Raw genomic sequence first — 21,884 nt, 5'->3', positions numbered from 1 at the left:
GGTTTCAAGGATTCTAAGTTGGGTCGAGAAAAGCGTACCGGCAATCTTGGCATTCCGGGGGTGGACAATTGGGCCGCCGACTTCCTAAGTCGCCAGGGCCTCGCCTCGGGCGAGTGGTCCCTCCACTCCAACGTGTTCAATTAGATCTGTCAGAGATGGGGAACCCCCAAAGTCGATCTGATGGCATCTCGAGTGAATCGCAAAGTATCTAGTTTTGTAGCCAGGTCCCGCGGACCTCTGGTAATCGGTAAGGACGCCCTGGTCTTGACGTGGTCTCATTTTCAGCTGCCTTACCTCTTTCCACCTCTTCCATTGATCCCGAGAGTCGTCAAAAAGATCAAGGCAGAGAAATTACACATAATCCGGGTGGCCCTAGACTGGCCTGGTATGCAGAGTTAATCAATCTGCTTGCAGACACACCCTGGAAGCTCACAGACCGTCCAGATCTGCTTTCACACAGTCCCCTCTTCTATCAGAATTCTCGGTTTCTGAATTTAATGGCGTGGTTGTTGAAACCGCCGTTCTGAAGGAAGCTGGTTTTTCTCCTGACCATGACCAACTCCAGAAAACCCGCGTTTTCTCGCATCTATCACAGGACCTGGAAGGCCTTTTTTTCGTCGGTACAAGGACAACCATTCAACTCCTATGTCTTTTTCTCTCCCATCCGTCCTGGCTTTTTTACAGTCAGGACTTGATGCCGGTCTCTATCTGCATACTCTCAAGGGCCAGATCTCCGCACTCTCAATTCTTTTTCAGTGAAATTTGGCTTCTCGTCCACAGGTTAGGACCTTCCTCCAGGGAGTTGCTCACCTGATGCCGCCATATCATCCTCCGGTAGAACCGTGGGACCTTAATGTGGTCTTAAGCTTTCTTCAGCAATCCTCCTTCAAACCCATTCAGGATATTACGTCATCCCTTCTTTTGTGGAAGGTTGCCTTTTTTGTAGCTATCACGTCCATCAGAAGAGTTTCTGAGCTGACAGCTATCTCCTGCCGCTCACCGTTCCTCGTTCTTCATCAGGACAAGGTGGTCCTCAGACTAGTCCCTTCCTTCCTTCCCTAAGGTGGTCTCCTATTTCCACATCAATGAGAACATAATTCTGCCTTCTTTCTGCCCATCCCCAGTTCATCCCCTTGAAAAGTCTTTCCACAAGCTGAACCTGGTCAGAGCTTTACGTGTCTACCTCTCAAGAACTGCTACTTTCTGACGCTCTGACGCCTTGTTTGTCATCTCTGAGGGTCACCTTAAGGGTCTCCCTGCTTCCAAATCTACCATCGCCCGTTGGATTCACTCAGATATACTAGAGGCATATTGTATTAAAAACAGACCACCTCTTCCGGGATAAAGGGCTCGTTCTACCCTGGTGGTGGGGGCCTCATGGGCTGCTTGCCACCAGGCCTCTGCATCTCAGATTTGCAAGGCTGCTACCTGGTCATCTCGTCACACTTTCACAAGGTTCTACAGAGTACATGCCTACGCTTTGGCTGATGCCAGACTGGGAAGACAGGTGCTGCAAGCGGCGGTAGTCCGCCATCCGAACTAATTTGTCCAAGTTATTCTATTCCCTCCCTTGGGACTGCTTTAGGATTTCCCATGGTTACCTGTGTCCCCCAGTGAAGCAATAAAGAAAGAAGGATTTTTGGTACTCAGCGTAAAATCTTTCTTGGAGCCTTCATTGGGGGGGACACAGCACCCTCCCTGGTTTTGTGCCTTTGTTGGGCCTGTACATGGTTGTTTTTGTTGCTTCTCCTATTGCTTTATTCACTAACTGACGCGCTTTGTGCCAGTCGGTGGGTGTACACTGCTGAAGAGGAGCTAATTCTTTTGATGCCTAGTGTCAGCCTCCTAGCGACAACAGCATACACACATGGTTACCTGTGTCCCCCACTGAAGGCTCCAAGAAAGAGATTTTACGGTGAGTACCAAAAATCCTTCTTTTTGCCTTTCTACCCAGCTAATTCTTTCTTTTCTCTGCTCTATGTAGAAACAGGAAGTCTCTTGTCCCTGCATTTATCATTCATCTCTTCAACTCCTGACCCAGCTTCTCGGCTCATCCCCTCTGCCAGGGACTTTTGCAGTGACTTCTGAGTCATACAGGGAAAAATGACCTCCTGTGTCTGCATAGAGCTTAGAAGTATTCAGCTAGTCAGTTTTTAATCATGTGATGTCGTATACCTAATGGAAAAGAGAAGCATTAACTGAGTAGAAAGGCAAAATGAGCAATTGTAAGTACACAGTACTAGATAATATGAAAACTGCAATATAATAAGAGGCTAACAATTTTGATGAGAGTGCTTCTTTAATGTGGTAGAAGTAGGGTTAGCCACAGTGCAGAAAATCTTGGTCATAGTGACATGATCATCACTTAATCTGAACAGAGGCTTATTGTTCAGGTATCTTTACAACATACAAAAATGCTGGTTATATTTGTTATGTTTTGAAGTTTGTTTATTAATCTTAGCATGTAACTTTGAGACCATTATGAGACGTGCAATACAAATGTTTGTTGTAGAAAATATTGCTAATGCTGATATTTTATTGCAATGAAAATTATATTTTGTCTTCCTGTTAATGATTAATAACTTGGTTTCAGTTTGTCTTTGCAGCCCTTTGAGTATCCTGTGTGCACCCCAGATGGAATCGTGTTTGATTTGCTGTAAGTATATACATTTCTTTTGAAGGTTTTATTAAATTCACAACTTAACCCCTTCCTGACTGGCAAATTTTAGTGTTTGCTTCCCCCCCCTACTATTTATTTTCAAGCATCATATTTTTTTCTTTCTGTCCAATTGCCTTATGAGGGCTTGTTTTTGCAATACAAGTTGTAGATTTGATTGACTCCATTCATTTTATAATGTACTAAAAAAACAGAAAGTCAGAGAGAAAAAAAAAACAAACCGCAATTTCGCCATTGTTTCCTGGGTTTTGTTTTACAGAGTTCCTTGTACAGTAAAAATGACCAAGGAACACGATCCTTCAGCTCAGTACGATTAGTGATACCAGATTTGCATAGTTTTTTTTTTATATACTGTACTTAAGTGGTTAGAAAATAGTGACACATCACCTTTTTTTATTTTTTTTCTTACAAAGTTTTGCATTTTTTCTTAGACTTATTTTTTTGTCAATGGAGTTGTGTATGGGGCTTCTCATATTTGCCTGACTGGCTTTCTTTTTATTGGTATAATTTTGGGGTAAAAAATAAATGTGTTTACAGCTATTTATTGCATTTTTGGAAGGAAGTGTAGTGACCAAATAGTCAATTCTGACATTTTTTTTTAATGCTGTTTACCATGTGGGCTAATTCATTTTATATTTTTATAGCTCGGACTTTTACTGACGCACAGTACCAAAAATATTCCTTTATTTTATGTTTTGATTTTGAAAGGAGGTGGGGCAATTCAAACTTTTATGGCTTGTTTTTTTAAATTAAATCATTTTAAATCATGTAAATATTTTTAAAAGCAGCACAGTGGTTCATTCATTATGGGTTCTCATCCAATTTGAGAGGGATACTTTGCTTAGGTGGGAAAATATGCTGTGATATTGGTCACATTTGTGATATTGTGACACTTATCCTTTGAGCACTCCAGCTGCCATAGCAAATCATTGGTATCGCACGATGGCATCATGATGGGGAGAGAAATGGCTCTGGAACTTATGCCCCACTTACTGACTGTGGCATTTAACTGTTTAAACAGCAGCAATCGGCACCAAATCAGTAAGACCACTAGATTAGATTTACCAAATGGACCATCCTACTTTAAAGGGGTTGTCCTGCCTTAGGCTACTAGTCTGCAGTCATTCTGTGTGTGCGCTGTGAGGATCCTCTGGTACCGGCCACATTCTGACTAGTCTTATCCAGCCTTACTCAATACACTTGCATTGAGCGAGGCCAGGCCCATCTAATCAACACGTGGCCGCATGTATGCAAGTCATATACTTGCAATCATGCGCCTGCCGCTCCCAGCATCTGAGAATCCTCACGGCACGCAGTGCACACTATGTGAGAATTCACAAGTCTGCAGGCACATAGTGCCTGCAGACTTGCAGCCTAAGGCAAAACAACCCCATTAATGTATTTACAGTCATTTAGCTGGTCTATAAAGCTAACATGGTAGAAGACTGAGCATGCTTATTCGGATGCTATTTAGCAGGGGTCTCTAGTAGCATTGCCCACAGTGTGCCTCCATATAGGCTTCGAGCATGCAGCTTTGCTGTGTACATGAAGCATTAGTATCTTAATAAGAAAATCAGACTAAAGGCTGATACTTATTTGTGTAGTCAAAATACTAGAGACATGTGCCTGACAGATCTGTCAGCAGCAGCATACTGGTGGTTTCTATGACGTGGTACTCTTGCCCCCAAAATGTAATGAAAAAGCTAAATATAATGCAGTAATACAGTGCTGATGCATTCTACATTGGCTTAAAATGTCATAAACACAGTCTATATTACATGTAAAAGATGCAATGAAAAGTTGAACTTCTAATTTTTTGCAACTTTATTAAAGATTGCTTATATTTTGTGTGCATTATCACTATGCTGAAAAATAGCCCATTTTTTTAAATGCACTGAGGCACAGTATTGCAATATTTCATGACTTGGTAAATCCAGTTATAATCTAACTCTTTTCTTTTAGTATAGACAATGGAATTGAAGGATTAGACTGTGACTGCATAAGAACAGTGAGGCCTTTCTGTGTTGTCAGGCATTTAGATGTGTGCCTATTAGGATCTGTTTCTTGCTGCACTGTGTCTGTATGTGTATAAATACTTTTTGTTTTAATTTAACCTGCCTGTTTGTGTCTTGTAGAAGCATTGTTCCATGGATAAAGAAATTCGGAACTAATCCCATCACGGGAGAGGTGAGTGTCTGTAAGGCTATGTTCACATGTCCCAGTAGTGATCAGTTAGAACAGATCCAGCAGCAATCTGTTGGAAAAAAGGTTGTGCAGATACAACCTTTTAGTCCTTTTTTAAATAACTGATCTCTGCTGAATTAGTTTGTTTTTTTTAACATTGAAGTCTATGGAAAATGAAAGAAAAACAGATGGCTAATTAACGGATCCATTTTCCATAAACTTCAATGTAAAAAAAAACAACAAAAAAAAACAGATCCAGCAGAGATCAGTTATTTAAAATCAGACTAAAAAATTGTGTCTGGACAACATTTTTGCCAACAGACTGCTGCTGGATCCATTCTAACGGATCACTACTGGACATGTGAACATAGCCTAACACAGCTATAACTCGATCTGTTCGCTTTCTAATTTTTCTTGCTACCCAATTGTTTAAATCTTGTTCTAATATTTTGTTCCTGCTAGTATAATATAATGAAAAAGAAGAAAATAATTTTAAAATTCTATAGTTTTGGATCTTTACATGTAATAACGGTGATTACACTTTCAAGTGAACATAATCGTATCTAAACATAAGTGTGCCTAAGTATATCCACATGTTATGCAAAAGTTTGGACACATGCATTACATTTTACCATATTTTTCGGACTAATAAGATGCACCTTGACTATCGGATGCACCCAAGGAAAGACCATGAAAAAATATTTTGTTCTAGCTAAAACTTCCTTGGTGGCGCAAGGACCATCAAGGAAGCCAGCAGCTGCCATCCAGTGCATACAGGGAACCTGTCTTTAACCGCTTCCCGACCGCCCAGTGTATATAAACGTCGGAGCTGCCTGGGCTCTGTGCAGCGCCGACGTTTATAAACGGTCGGTGGTCCTGCAGCGCTCAGGACCCCCAGGGTCCTGCAGGCGCTGTTGTTGCGGTTCAGATCAGTGGCAGTGACAGGGGACATCATCGGGACCTGATTGGATCAGGTCCCAATGATGTTAACCCTTTGCTATCTTCTAGATGCTGCGATCTGTAGCGATTGCAGCATTTAGAAGATAGTGAGAGGAGAGGGAGTCGTCCACTTACCTCTCCGACGGCCCCCTGATGTCTGAGAGGACCTGCCGTTGTCATGGCAGCCAGAGGTCACATGAACGCCTCCGGGTCTGCCATGTACGGGGTCCTGCTAGACTCAGCCTGCAGTTGAAGTCTAGCAGGAGACACTGACAGTGTGAAACTGTCAGCAAAGCTCTCATGCAATGCAATACATGTCTATTGCATTGCATGAGAACAGTAATTAGAAAAATAAAAATTAATGTCCCATACAGGAACTAAGTAAAAATGTAAAAAAAAGTCTAAAAAATGTTTTCAAACTGTTAAAAAAAATCACAAAATAAATAAAAATAAATAAATAAAATACTAAACCAATAAATCCGTATATTTATGCAAAAACAAAAAAAGTACACATATTTGGTATCGCCGCGTCCGAAACAACCCGATCTATAAAACTGTCACACTAATTAACGCCTTCTGTGCACACTGTAATAAAAATAAATAAAAAACGGAGCAAAAACTGCTTTTTCATCATATCGCCAAACAAAAAGTGGAATAAAATGCGATCAAAAAGCAAAATGGAAATAAAAATGGTACCACTGAAAACGTCATCTTGTTCCGCAAAAAAAAAAGCCTCCATACAGCTCCATCAGCCGAAAAATAAAAAAGTTATAGCTCTCAGAATAAAGCGATGCAAAAAAATATATATTTTTTTCTGTAAAATTGTTTTATTGTGTAAAAGCGCCAAAACATAAAAAAAAATATACGGTAAGTGTAGTATCGCTGTAAACGTACTGACCTGAAGAATAATGCTGCCTTATCACTTTTACCACAAGCAGAACGGCATAAAAAAACCTCAAAAAACAATTCCTGAATTGTTGGTTTTTGTTAATTTTACCTCCCAAAAAACAGAATAGAAAGCGATCAAAAAATGTCACGTGCCCAAAAATGGTACCAATAAAAATGTCAACTCGTCCCGTAAAAAACAAGCAGTCACATGACTCTGTCGGCCGAAATATGGAAAAATTATAGCTCTCAAAATATGGCGATGCAAAAACTAGATTTTACAAAAAAAAGCGTCTTTTAGTGTGTGACAGCTGTCAGTCATAAAAACCCGATATAAATCTGGTATCTCTGTAATCGCACCGACCCGAAGAATAAAGTAATCTCATCACTTATACCGCACGAGGAACGGCGTAAAAAATAAATAAAACCAATTCTTCACCTGCTACTGATTTGTTTATTATGTCTCCCAAAGATCGAAGTAAGGCTCAGCTCACATTTATCCTTTTCTCTACGCTGAGCACTTACACCAGAGTTTCCGTGTAAATCTTTGAAATACGTGATTCAGACGGAAGATTCCCTGTAATGAGCCAGATATAGGCCACTGTAGATGCCGTCTGGCCTGTGATCCCACGGTGTCAGTTTTTTTAGGCGCGCATAAAAGTGCGGTTGGCCACAGTTTTGTGCACTTCTGAAAAAAAGGACACCGCTAGACAGAGGCCAGACGGAGTCCAGAGTAACTCTGCTGCCTCATTACAGTAAATGGATCCCTCGGGGGTTTCATCTGAATTACATCACTTGGAAATTTAGATGGAAACCCAGATGTAAGTGCTCAGCCTCGAGCGCCGGATAAATGTTACGTAAAATGTTCCCAATAAAAGCTTCAACTCCGTCCTCAAAAAAAAGCTAGTCCCCACTCAGGTCCGTTATCTGTTAAAAATATAAGGGACTTCCAAGTTACTGGTAGCAGAAAGGCTCTGGAAAAGCGAAATGGCCCTTGCCCCCCAAAAGAAATTCCTAAAAATGTTTGCTCCCAAATCCAAATGCCTATTCTACAATAATTTGTTCTCCAATTGTCAAATAGCGCTCCGTCCCTCCCAGATCGGTACGGTACAGCCACATATGGGGTATTGCCACGTTTAGAAGAAATTGTGTGACACATTTCGGCACCATTTTTACCCATTGCCCTGTGTGAAAATGGAAAATCTGAGGTAAAACATTTTTTTGTGGTAAAAATATAATTGTTTTCTTCACTGCCCAATGGTATAAATTTAAAAATTAAAAAATACTCACTACTTACCTAGATGAATTCCTTGAGAGGTGTAGTTTACAAAATCGGGTCACTTGTGGGGGTTTCTGCTGTTTCGGCATGTCAGCTACTCTTCAAATGTGACATGGTGTCTGCAACCTTTCCCAGCCAACATAGCGCTCCTTTCTCTTCCTAACCTTGCCTTACACCAAAGCAGTGGTTTTCCCCCACATATGGGGTATCGGCGTACTCAGGAGAAATTGCACAACAAATTTTCATGGAAAAATTTGAAATATTTATTTTTACGGCTCAATATTATAAACTTTTGTGAAGCACCTGGGGGTGCAAGGTGCTCACCACACATCTAGATAAGTTCCCTAAGGGGTCTAGTTTCCAAAATGGTGGCACTTGTGGGGGGTTTCCACTGTGTAAGGCAGCACTAGTCATCATAATGGGGGATACTTGCTGCACCGGGTAAATCAAAGCACACCAGCAATGTCCTTCCGGTATTTCACAACGCTCAGCAGTTTATTACTTCATAAACCGTATATGACCGGGTCCAGCTCAGTGGCACGCCGACACACATATATACAATATTCATGAGCCAAGTGACACACAGGCCCACTTGCTCCAGGTGCAGCCTTCAGCAAGGTAATCATATAGCAATGTCCATAGCAATGTCCATATAACGTAGGGTATTACCTTTGCCGGGTTTAGCTGTCTCAGTCCATTACTCCGCCACCACTGTGGCTTTGCGGCTTCCCAGGTCGGGGTCTCCAGCCGTCGTTCCCTCAAAGGCCACTGACGTCCATACAGGATCCAGGCTTTGCCTTTCAGGACTCTACCTCAAGCCTCTGCCTTCCAAGGCCACTAGCATCCACACAGGATCCAGTCTTTGCCTTTCAGGCTGCCAGGCTTCACTCGGCCTCACTAGGCCTCTCACAAACGGTGTCCCACACACACGGAGCACAGGCCTCATGCCTCACACCGAACACACCTGTCTCCCATCAAGCAGGGTTTATATATGCATCCCGTGCACACACACACACACACACACACACACACACACACACTGACAGGACCTTGCTGATGTCACAGTCATGTGATCAGACAGACATTCTGTGCGCGCAGGGCCTGTGCTATGTCACAGTCATGTGACCAGTCCTCTGAGGGGGAAGGTACATGGTCAGGTAAAACACATCCTGGACCATTACCGTAATGCCAGCAAGTCGCTGCATTACAACTGTTTAGGCACATCAGGAGCTCTCCAAACACAACATGGCATCCGCTAATTATTCAAACAAATTTTACATTCAAAAAGTCTAATGGCGCTCCTTCCCTTCCGAACCCTGCAGTGCGCCCAAACAGTGGTTTTCCCTCACATATGGGGTATCAGCGTGCTCATGAGAAATTGCACTACAAATTGTGCAGTCCATTTTTTCCTGTTACCCTTGTGAAAATAAAAAAAAATTGGGTCTAAAGTAACATTTTTGTGAAAAAAAGTTAAATGTTCATTGTTTTCTTCCACATTCCAAAAATTCCCGTGAAGCACCTGAAGGGTTAATAAACTTCTTGAATGTGGTTTTGAGCACCTTGAGGAGTGCAGTTTTTAGAATGGTGTCACTTTTGGGTATTTTCTGTCATAAAGACCCCTCAAAGTCACTTCAAATAAGATGTGGTCCCTAAAAAAATGTTTTTGTAAATTTTGTTGGAAAAATGAGAAATTGCTGGTCAACTTTTAACCCTTAGAACTTCCTAACAAAAAAAAATGTTGGTTCCAAAATTGTGCTGATGTGAAGTAGACATGTGGGAAATGTTATTTATTAACTCTTTTGTGTGACATATTTCTCTGATTTAAGGGCATGAAAATTCAAAGTTTGAAAATTGCAAAATTTTCACCAAATTTCCATTTTTTTCACAAATAAACGCAAGTGATATCGAAGAAATTTTACTACTATCATGAAGTACAATATGTCACGAAAAAACAGTCTCAGAATCAGGGGAATACGTTGAAGCGTTCCAGAGTAATTACCTCATAAAGTGACAGTGGTCAGAATTGAAAAAATTGGCCCGGTCACGAAGGCGAAAACAGGCTCTGGCGTGAAAGGGTTAAAGGGTTTCTGTGAGCTTGATTTCATTTCCCAAGCTATTTATATGTGTATGTAGCTCTTTCAATGCCAAGACCAGCAATAACATAGCCAGTTAGTTCCTTTGTTACTGAGTAATCTGCGTTAAAAATTGTATACAATTAAGGCTGAAGAACTATATACAGATCTGAATCCTCTGTCACTCCAGCTCTATTCCCCACCCAGTGCCACCTGTTCTGCTTGATTGATAGCGCCTTTGAATGATGTCTAACAGCATAGAGGCTGTCGGTGAAGCAGTAGGTGGCGGCGCTAAGTGAGGAATAGAGCTGAAGTGACAGGCTTCAGATTTACAGCCTCATTTGTATATAATTTCAAACGCTGATTTCTAAGTAATGGATGAAAAGACTGGATATGTAATTGTTGGACTTGTCTTTAAAAGAGCTACATGCACATATAAATAGTTTGGTGTGTGAAATCTGTTGACTGTTTCCCTTTAAAAACAAAACAGAATGTACCTGCAGCTATAGCGCTAATGTGCAGGTAAATGCCACTCTAAATATAATGGGCAGTCCTCCTGGATGCAGAGAGACAAAAAATTAAATACTATTCTTCTACAGATGTTGGGTTTCAGTTATCAGGGCGGTGCCAGGGCTGCTCGTAATCGCTGCTCCTTGACTTCCATAGACGTTTATCGTTTGAATGACTTCTTGAATTTGGGAGTCACTTTTGTTCTCCATATTTTAAAAATGGTTTAGCTTCTATTAAAGACGTCTTAGAGGAGAACTCATTTATATGTATAAATACGTGTGTGGTCAATACAAAGGACTGGTACATGATTTTACTCATTCCAAAGACCTCACAAAGAACCAGAGGACATTCATTACTTGTGGAGGAAAGGCGATTCCGGCATCTAAATAGGAAAGGGTTCTTTAGGCTATGTGCCCACGATGCAGAAACGCTCAGGAAAAAATCCTGAGCATTTCTGCATCTCCCTGGCAGAAAAAAATGCATGCGGATTGTACATGCGTTTTCCTGCCAGGGACATGCGGAAGTGAAGCGTTCTTCACATGCATTTCTGCATGCGGGTTGACAAGCGCTTTCCAAGCGATTTTAGCATCACTTGGAAAGTGCTTGACAACTTGGTCACACTATATAAATCCATGCAACCGGCATGGATTTATATAGTGTGACCGAAAGAATGTCAAAAAATAAAAAAATGTATACTTACCCTCCGATGGCCCGCGCTGTCTTGCTTTACCGTCCCGGCAGCGGTAGACTGAAGGACCTGCCGACGTCAGCGTCATGTGACCCGTCACATGACTCTGACGTCAGCGCAGGTCCTTCATTCCATCACGAACTGCCGGCATGAGAGGAGGAGCGCACCGCGGGCCATCAGAAGGTAAGTATAATATTTTTTTAAAATTTTATTCTTTTTTTTACAGTTTTCTATGGTACCCAGGTCCAGAGGAGTCTCCTCTTCTCTAGACCCGGGTACCATCCGCACATTAGAACGCATGGAATGCGCCTACAGATGCAGTGATGCTTAATCCATGCGGTCTAATGCAAGTCAATGGCGGCGAAAACGCAGCACTTACGCAAAATAATTGGTAGTGCTGCGTTTTTTTCCGCAATGATAATCCGCAGCGGAAATTTCCGCAGCATGTGCACAGCACATGCGGATTATCATTGGGGAACATGGCAGGCCTTCTACCAAGCGTTTTTTAAGCGTTTCTGCCCCGTTTTTGCCGCTGCAGAAACGCTTAAAAAACGCATTGTGGGCATACAGCCTTACAGTTACTGAATTTTACAGTTTGAGCACTGTATTGCAAGAGGCTGTAATGGCAGACACTATATCGGCATTTAAAAAAGTTTTATGCTTTTCTGACAAATGGCATTGTGGATTATAAATAATCTCGCGAAAGACACTAATCTCTGTGTAACTCTGCCCACATCACTGACAGCTTTGTGTGTACACTGTGCATAGGCAAAATCTGCCAATCAGTGGTGGAGGATGGGTTATACAAAGCTCATGAATATGGAGGACTACATAGTAACAGGTTTACAAGACCTCTAGTTATAATTTCCTACTGAGAAAATGTGATTTAGGCTGTGTGCCCACAATGCGTTTTTAATGCGTTTCCGCAGCGTTTTTGCAGCTGCGGAAACGCATTAAAAACGCATGATAGAAGGCCTGCCATGTTCCCCAATGATAATCCGCATGTGCTGTGCACATGCTGCGGAAATTTCCGCTGCGGGTTATCATTGCGGAAAAAAACGCAGCACTACCAATTATTTTGCGGAAGCGCTGCGTTTTCGCCGCCATTGACTTTCATTGGAACGCGCCAATTCCGCAAGACTGTATCTGTACTTGCGTAATTGGCACGTTCTAATGTGCGGATGGTACCCGGGTGTAGAGGAGAGGAGAGTCTCATCCACACCCAGGTACCATTAAAAGCTGTAAAAAAAGAAAAATAAATGTATACTTACCTTCTGGCGGCCCGCGCTGCGCTCCTCCTTGCTTCCCGGCACTTCGCGATGGAATGAAGGACCTGCGCTGACGTCAGAGTCATGAGACGGGTCACGCGACGCTGACGTCGGCAGGTACTTCACTCTACCGCTGCCGACAGCCGGGACCGAGCGAAGCAAGCCAGCGCGGGCCATCGGAGGGTAAGTATATATTTATTTTTTTTATTTTTTACCATTCTCTCGGGTCACACTATAGAAATCCATGCTGGTTGCATGGATTTATATAGTGTGACCTAGTTGTCAAGCACTTTCCAAGTGATGCTAAAATCGCTTTGAAGGCGCTTGTCAATCCGCATGTATTTCACAGGAAAAACGCATGTACAATCCGCATGCGTTTTTTCTGCCAGGGAGATGCAGAAATTTTCTGCATCGTGGGCACATAGCCTTATATAAACTACAGAAAGCGGCCTAGTAATTGACACATCACTGCAATTGGGGTCTCTGTCTCTAAATCTTGCTGCTCTCAGATTAACCTCCTGACAGAATCCCTTTTAAGTTGAGCAATTATAACAAGCAGGATCCTACACTGTGATAAGACTTCGAGCTTGTCACCATCTAGACACAAGTCCTGAGTCCCCCTAAATCTTTAATTCTGTTTAATAGCTGTCATTTTAGAACATTACAAATGCATAATATACTGTAACATCTATTTCCTGACTCTGGTGGAACTGTTTGACACAAAGGAATAGTAGGACTACAAGATAGACATGAAGGAAGACCAGCCACATCAGATACATTTGGTTTAGTGGTATGGCCGATGTGTCTGCAGCCATCTGTCACTGATGTTGAGATGCAGCCAAGTGCCTAACTTTGCTCTGAAATAAGGAGCCACGCAGGGGCAGGACACTATTTCATCATGCCAAAGTAATAGCTTCATTAGGTCTAGTGTGCAGTTTATATTGTAAAATGTGGACATCAATCCTCTGTAATTTGTTTGCTCAGACTGATTTGTTGTATTGTATGCGTCGTCTTCCCCTTAGCCGCCTGCATCACATTTTGGTACAAACAAGACTGACTGCTAGCTTTCTGAAGTATCAGCTTACCGTTCTTATTAAAATTTATAAAGAGGGGAGAGGTGGGGCAGAGCAGAGTGAAAGAGCCGGGCATAAACACACAGAGGCTGTGCTGTTGCTTTCTAGTAAGAGTTTAGTCTCACCCCAGGGCAGTATTCACAGCTATACAGCTCAGTACTGCTGTGTGATGTCCTCCATGTTGCTGCTAATTCTGACTTTGTGGTACAGGAGAGCAGAAATCCATCCCTATATGTGCTATGTATATGAGGTATAATAGCTGCTAGAGTCCACCCACTAGCCAGAGAGAACTAAAAATTAGAGTGAGAGCTTCTGGAGTGGAAAACTGGTTTAAAAAAAATTGTATATAAGTCATATAATGGCCAGGATTAGTTCTGTTCCTGACGTGCGCACACGATCGTTCTTTCTGAAAAGTCACCTGAAATCTCCAAGATCATATCCCAATATGTAGGAGGTGTAATAATAACCAAAGCCTCCAATTAGAAATGTAGTATAGTTCTTCTGATTCGCTAGGTCTCTAACCTCATATGAGTGGTTGTATTCATGGATACCTAAGCTTTAGAAATGCCCTGCATATGGGGTAAGCAATATTTGAGTTGAGGCTTTTTCTAATATTATTATTATTACTACACCTACTACATATTGCAATAAGATATTAGAGATGGGAATAACCCTTTAACCCTATTGTCTTCTACTGTTATAACTGTGTTTTTTGTTTTCTTAATTCCGATGACTATTTCAGTCTCCTAGTATGTACTAGGGATTCTCAAATGGATCATCATCAAGGAGAGCTGGGGATACTGTCCAATCCTCTGCTTTCTTTTCCTCCCTGAAACAAAGCATCATCAAGGCTGAAGGGGTGGGCTCTGCGGTCACCTACCACAGCTTCTGTCACCTCCGTCCCCTAATGACGTCCTGTCTCAGCAGCAGTAAAGAAATGACCTCAGTTACTCTCACGCCTCTCCACATCTTCTGTCCACATAGTTACTGTCATCACCCTAAAATGAATTGTCATCCGAGTGAAGCTTTGTTGTCACTCACCCTGCTTCGATCACCACCCCCTGATGACGTCTTGTTTCAGTGAACAAGGCTGCGGGGAAAGTAGCTGTGGGGTGGCGCTTCTATCGCTCCCCTTGCTTCTATCACCACCTCCCAATGACATCTTGTTTCAGTGAACGAGGCTGCGGAGACAGAAGCTGTGGAGTGGCGCTGCTGTCACTCACCTTGCTTCTATCACCACGGCCCGATGACGTCTTGTTTCAGTAAATGAGGCTGCGTCGACAGAAGAAGAGTGGCGGCGTGAGAGAAGCTGCGGTCAAGTTTTCTTCACCGCTGCTGAAACTGGACATCATCTGAGGACAGCTGTGACAGAAGCTTTGGTAAATGACCACAGTGCCACTCCTGATGACGCTTTTTAAGGGAGGAGGGAAAGGAGGCATTGGTAGTGACATCAGCCTCAGCCCCCTGATGATGATCTATTTAAGAATCCCCAGTACATCTTCGGAGACTCAAACAAATATTCATTGGAAGTAAGAAAAAAAACATAGAAAGTTAGAATAGATTGGAAACTGTATGGAATTTTGAATTGAAGTGTGTTAGAAAAGCGGCTATATTGTTAAATTAAATAGTAAGACATATAGTAGAAATTCACTTAGTTTTCGACAACCACTTTAAGGAAGCCTTCAAGGGGGGATGGGGCACAATTTTTAGAAAGTTTTTGGTTTGTTTGTTTTTTTCTCCCTCCTATTCCTGGATTCCAAGATGCCTGCTTGCTGTCATTCAGTAGCAACCTTCATTGGTGACTTCTATAGGATAGAAGTCTGCCGGGGTGATGTGGTGGACACACAGGAGCTCAGCTCCTTACATTACCATTCTTCCAGCTGTGTGTCCATCAGTTGGTGAGGTCAGATTTGCATCCATTGATAGTAAACAATATAGGTTCCTATTAAAGGGAACCTGTCAACAGGTTTTATCCTTTTAGTTAGTTCCCAATACTCTGTGTACCTTGAATATTCCTGTGTACAATTATATCTGTGCCATTTGCAAATGTGCTTGTGTCCACTAAGACCTTGCAATTGTCCTGGTGAATTGGTGCTAAAACAGACCCACTCTGACTAAAGGAGAATAGTCTGGATACGTCTTCCAGAGGCCGCTTTTAATTGTAATACCTCTCAAAAAATGCAATGGAAAGTTTACTTAGTTTTTGGTACTGAACGTAAAGAGCGAGAATGATATATAACCTTAAACATTACCTGAAATAGGCTCTCCTACCTACAGCATTTGTTATAGTTTAGTTGTACAGGGTGGGCGATTTATATGGATACACCTAAATTAAATGGGAATGGTTGGTGATATCAACTTTCTGTTTGTGGCACATTAGTGTATGGGAGGGGGAAAACTTTTCCAGATGGGTGGTGACCATGACGGCCATTTTGAAGTCGGCCATTTTGGATCCAACTTTATTTTTTTCAATGGGAAGAGGGTCATGTGACACATCAAACTTATTGAGAATTTCATAAGAAAAACAATGGTGTGCTTGGTTTTAATGTAACTTTATTCTTTCATTAGTTTTTTACAAGTTTATGACCACTTATAAAATGTGTTCAAAGTGCTGCCCATTGTGTTGGATTGTCAATGCAACCCTCTTCTCCCACTCTTGACACACTGATAGCAACACCGCAGAAGAAATGCTAGCACAGGCTTCCAGTATCCGTTGTTTCAGATGCTGCACATCTCGTCTCTTGATGGTATGGTGTGGTATATGAGGTACAAAGATAGTGGGGCCATTCTTCATCAATGGAAACCTCAATGCCACTGGATATCTGAAATTGCTACATGATGATGTGCTGCCCTCTTTATGCACTGAAGATGGCACGTTCCCTGAGTTTTTCCAACAAGATGGTGCTATCAGTGTGTCAAGAGTGGGAGAAGAGGGTTGCATTGACAAGCCAACTCAATGGGCAGCACTTTGTGCACATTTTATAAGTGGTCATAAACTTGTAAAATACTCATGAAAGAACAAAGTTACGTTAAAATCAAGCACACCATTGTTTTTCTTATGAAATTTTCAATAAGTTTGATGTGTCACATGACCCTCTTCCCATTGAAAAAAATAAAGTTGGACCCAAAATGGCCGACTTCAAAATGGCCACCATGGTCACCACCCATCTGGAAAAGTTTTCCCCCTCCCATATACTAATGTACCACAAACAGGAAGTTGATATCCCCAACCATTCTCATTTAATTTAGGTGTATCCATATAAATGGCCCACCCTGTAGATAGAGTTGGTGCAAATGGATTTGCAGCCAGTCCATCGGCCTCATTGGTAATTTGTGGTCGCTGGATGGAACAAAAGAAAAAAATCCTACCTACCGGCATCAGCAGCTCTACTTCTGATTAGCCGGCCTGACATCAGTTGTGTCACGCCACATGGATGAGATCGCACCAGGGTGGATAATCAAAAGAAGAGCTGCAGATGTCTGGAAATAGAAGGCCTTTTTCAGGGCTCCTGTCCAGCGACCACTACCGATGCAGCTGATGGACTGGGGATAAAGTATAATCATTGATCTGATCCAGTTACTGGCTAATATATGGTGCATTGTTATATAGGTAACTCTGTATAAGCACTATATCATACATCCTGACATTTGGAAATCTTATAAGAGGGATATACTGGATTGCCATGTATGCAGTAAGGGCACCCTCTGCTGCCAAAGTACTGAATAGGGAGGATACATTGGCATTAGACGCCACCTGTGACAGATCTGGCAGAGTCACATTCCAGGACAGTGGGTCATTGCTGACAATGCTGATCCTGTTCTGGACCGCTGGTATGTGCAAGTATCATTATTTGTAGCCTATGAATCATGCAGTCTATGGGAACTAATCTTTGGCAGAAGGTTAATGTAATAGAATAACAAACGGGTTCAACCGAGCACAAAGAATAATCTAAATGTTCCAATATTCTTCTATGCAGGTCCCAGTTTCACCACTAGATGGTAGTAGCTTGCTTGGGATCTGCTTGTAGTGCACTACTTTACAGCACTCAACATGTTATTTTGGGGAGATCATAATGGTGCTGAAAAGTGACTCATCACATGCTCAAGCAAATATGTTTAGAAGGGATTATTGTTTTTGCTAGACTTAAAGTTGCAGAGACATTGTAACTGGATCAGTAGGTTAATGATTGTATGTGATCACCAGCAATGTGGTTTAGGGCCGTGCTCTGAAGACGACGAGACAGACTTTCATTACATGTTCCAGTTTATATTGCATATATGTCTCATAATTGTAGGTACCAAAAGTAGAATAAATTTCCCATATTTACTTTTAGTTGAGGTGTAGCAACAGGTTTTGAGGAGTGTCGCAACGAAATCAACACAAGAACAGATGTCAGTCTGACTACAAATAATGTAACAATTTTTATTATTTTTTTCCGGATTTCTAATTCTTTCCCCCTATTCAGTCAACCGAGGTTCTGGCATCTCAAGCAGATCTGTGCATATTCTATTACCAGCATATTAATACACACATAATTATAGACTCTATTTTCACCAGCTCCTTGGATATTAATTATCCGTTCCACCCTGGCCGTCTGCATGCTTTGAATAGCTGGCATTCTGTGAGCGTGCATAAGCATGTCTTGCACATGTCAGACTTTATATGCAGCGGCAGTAAATGCTTCATTCATGTCCTGCAGGTGTTTGGCCCATGTCACAACCTCCTGCTCTAAGGACTTTCTACGTCCTCTATGGTGGAAGCCAGGTGTGCCGAGGTCTCCTCAGTCGAATGGAGCTATATAAGATATCCCATACTGTATGGGGTCACATTTCAGGCGTTCCCTAGCGGGTGCAGGACTCTTTCTAAATTCTGACAGCCAAGTATTTTTAATAGCAGTATTCTCACATTGTCTATGTATACTTAAGAGAAGCCTGTCATGCACACGCACCCTGCAGGGGATTGTATGTCACCAACCCTTCAAGCTCATAGTGCCGGCTTCTTAGAAAGTAGGTCATGGACTCTCCACTTGACAATTAATTAACCTGCCTCCTGCCAGAAGGGCAGCCATAATGCAAAACTCCAGATAAATATTGTTATTGTGTATATTAGTTCACTTATTACACCTTCTCTTGCCAGAATCAGCTGTGATACATGGTTAGTTTTGGATGATGGCGCTAGAGAATGTAAAAGGGGTGGGTGTTGTAATACAAGAGCAAACAGGTTCTAGGTAGACATTAGAGAAGTGGCAGCTGAATGATCTTTTGGCTGTCAGCTCAGGTTTCCCTATAGAAGCATAAATAGCGTATTATTTTCATAGATCAGGATAAATGAATTCCATTTATGTCCCAGAGAAACAAGAGGCACTATCCATCATGGTGCCCTTTTCCATGACTACCTGCCGTTGGGTCTCCAAAGCCCCCAAACGTGAAAGGGTGGATTGCGGAAGAAATGTTATCTAATGTCATTGTTCACAGATTATGTAATTTCTCCTTAAGAGAAAATCTGTCATCTCTACTGACATGTTACTTTTAGTAGCAACTTGTATTTTGAGGCACGTTTTCTCATCACCTCTTCATTTCTCTGTAGTTCTCCCTAATTGTTTATAAATAAATTGACAATTGGGTTACACCCCTTTTTACAAAAGGAATAGTGTCCATGCAGTCTGCACACCCTTTCACCAGAGATTGGACGGGGGGCAGACTGTCCGGAAACACCCCCAAGTGGTAAAGGGAACCGGTCAGTCGGTTCATGCTGTCCACACCACAGGCCTCATGAGGCTGAACGATTTCAGCCAGGTCTATTCAACATCCAGCATTTCAGAGTCTAGTCCGGGACTGCCCCCAGCCGACTTTTCCCAGCACCGCTGCTTGTGATTGACAGGTATCTCGCTACGGGAGGGACCTGTCAATCATCTTCAACTAGGAACGTCTAACTATATATATTTTCTCAGAGTAAAGCTTACCAGGCTGCAATCCTACAGCCAGCCTCTGATTCGTCCATGCTTTGGGCAGCATGAGTCAGCTGACAGGTTCTCTTTAATAAACTCATCCATTTCTAAAAGGAATTCCAAAGAACAACACAAACCAGAGTTCTAATAAAAGATCATTATTATATTGTAAGGAATGGTATTATTTACAACAATTTGTAATGTCATTTATTTCAGTATAATAGACCATTAACCTTTTACACGCCTGCCTTGCAGTATTTTTTATGGGCCACATTAACTCCCTTTACTATGATTTTCTGCAGAAACTAGAAGCCAAATCTCTTATTAAGCTGAACTTTGCAAAGAATCAAGATGGTAAGTTGGTTATCTTTAATGTGTCGACAGTGTGTGCTTTGGCATGGTGGTACAAGTAGCTTTACAATATATGGCTGTAACATAAACTAAGACGCTGATAGTTCTACTTTGCGTGCACTTCTTACGAAATTCTCTTTTCTACTCACATATTTACTTGTAGGAGTTAAATTTGATGGCAGTGTTCCCTGTCCCTAAATGATTTGCATGTGCTTAGAATACCAGTGAAACATGTCTATGGGTCACTAATATTACCACAGCACAAATTCTGTTCTTCCTACACCTCTTGTAGAAATATTGATACTCTAATCCTAAATATCTGTCTTATCAGTGTACATAGGAGAACATACAGCACAAGTAACAGTATGCTATAGAATACTTTTGCAAACTTGCTCAGCGCATCAGGGTTGGGCAGTCATGGTTAGAGATGACTTTATGAGAATTGGACTGAAGTATAAACTCAACTAAATGTGTTGTCATGAGATGTTGGCCGCATACGTGATAAATGTATTTTAATAATTTATCTGGGACATAATTTCTATCTAATAGTCTAGCCTTCCCTTCCAGTGCTCAGGTCAGTCCTACTGTGGTGTATTATAGGCTTTTACAATACCGTATCCTTTAAACTACCTGTAAAAACACTGACAGTTAAGGGGTTCTCCGGATCTAGAAAAACAAAATGATTAAAGGAAATGTCATTAGAAAAAAATGTAATAACTATCTATAATTAGGAAGTCACACTTGTTTTGTCTAGAGAGGTAATTACTATAGAATTAAAATTGTGGCCACATATTCAGAAAGACAAGGTTGACACTATTGTAATAGCCTCTTCTTACCTCTGCAGCTCCTGGTATCTCCAGTATTAGATCAGAAAGAAAGAATGGACAGCAGTGTGAGCAGCCTCTTCTTACCCCTGGATTTTCCATTATTAGAGCAGATACAGGGTGAACAGCAGTGTGAGCAGCCTCTTCTTACCTCATTACTCATGGTATCTCCAGTATGAGATCAGATAGACAAAGTGGATAACAGTGTGAGCAGCCTATTCTTATTTCAGCACCCCTGGTATCTCCAGTATTAGATCAGATAGACAGGGTGGACAACAGTTTGAGCAGCCTATTCTTACCTCCGCACCACTGGTATCTCCAGTATTAGATCAGAAAGACAGGGTGGACAGCAGTGGGATTAGCCTCTACCTACCTCAGCACTCCTGGTATCTACATAATTAGATCAGAAACACATGGTGGACAGCAGGGTGAGCGGCCTCTTCTTACCTCAGCTTCCCTGGTTTCTCTAGTATTAGATCAGATAAAGCGTAGACTACAGTGCGAGTGGCCTCTTCTTACCTCAGCACTCCTGGTATCTCCACAGTAAAATATCAGAATATTCACCAGGAGCACGTGTTCCTATAAATGAATGGAGGGAGAGAAGCTTCCCACCGGACATGCTAACAGGCACGGGTCCTTTTACATCGTAGGACAGGTCTCTGTCAGTATAATAAAATGGCAGCCATTTTAATGACCTACAGTGATTTGTTCCCTAAACAAGACAAGTGTGATTTGTTAATTACAGGTATTTAGTAAGTTATTTATAGTGACAATTACTTTTTTTTCTATTTTCAGAGAACCCCTTTATTATTTACTTGGATTTTCAGAGATATATGTTAACTTTTGGTAATATTTTATTGAGCTAGATCTAGGAAAAGAAAAATATTTTAAATATATTTATCGTCACTTGCGTCCATTGAGATGTCCCATTGACCATGACAGGCTGTCATGACACCATGTTGTGGATACTACAAAATTTCCTGGCTGTGGCTGCCACGGTCATGTGAAACTTAAAGGGGTTGTCCAGTACTTTTAAAAATATGGCAATGTGTTTTAATGATAAATAGAAGCTTCTTTCTAATTACCTCCTGGTGTTGTTTCTGCCTGTGAGCGGTGCTATCACTGGCTGCAGCCGGCTCTGAAATCCGCTGATGTCACGACAAGTCCAGGCTGCAACTGAGGGTCC

The 21,884-nt window shown here is 41.8% G+C and overlaps 1 protein-coding gene across 2 annotated transcripts in view; it reads left to right on the top strand.

Annotated features, from left to right (window-relative positions):
• Positions 1 to 21,884, top strand: part of PPIL2 (peptidylprolyl isomerase like 2) — a 61,909-nt gene that overhangs the window by 17,238 nt on the left and 22,787 nt on the right. For both annotated transcript variants that reach the window (XM_073675187.1, XM_073675178.1), the window contains exons 4-6: positions 2,594 to 2,656; positions 4,813 to 4,864; positions 19,826 to 19,877. In XM_073675187.1, the coding sequence (XP_073531288.1) occupies positions 2,594 to 2,656; positions 4,813 to 4,864; positions 19,826 to 19,877 (167 nt within the window). The remainder of the gene's footprint in view (positions 1 to 2,593; positions 2,657 to 4,812; positions 4,865 to 19,825; positions 19,878 to 21,884) is intronic.

This window comes from Phyllobates terribilis, unplaced genomic scaffold, assembly GCF_046119375.1.
Source record: "Phyllobates terribilis strain yellow unplaced genomic scaffold, ASM4611937v1 Scaffold_1__5_contigs__length_1240528914, whole genome shotgun sequence".
NCBI classification, from domain to species: Eukaryota; Metazoa; Chordata; class Amphibia; order Anura; family Dendrobatidae; genus Phyllobates; species Phyllobates terribilis.
Note: the sequence above shows the minus strand (reverse complement) of the source record. Positions and strands in the feature narration are given on the sequence as shown.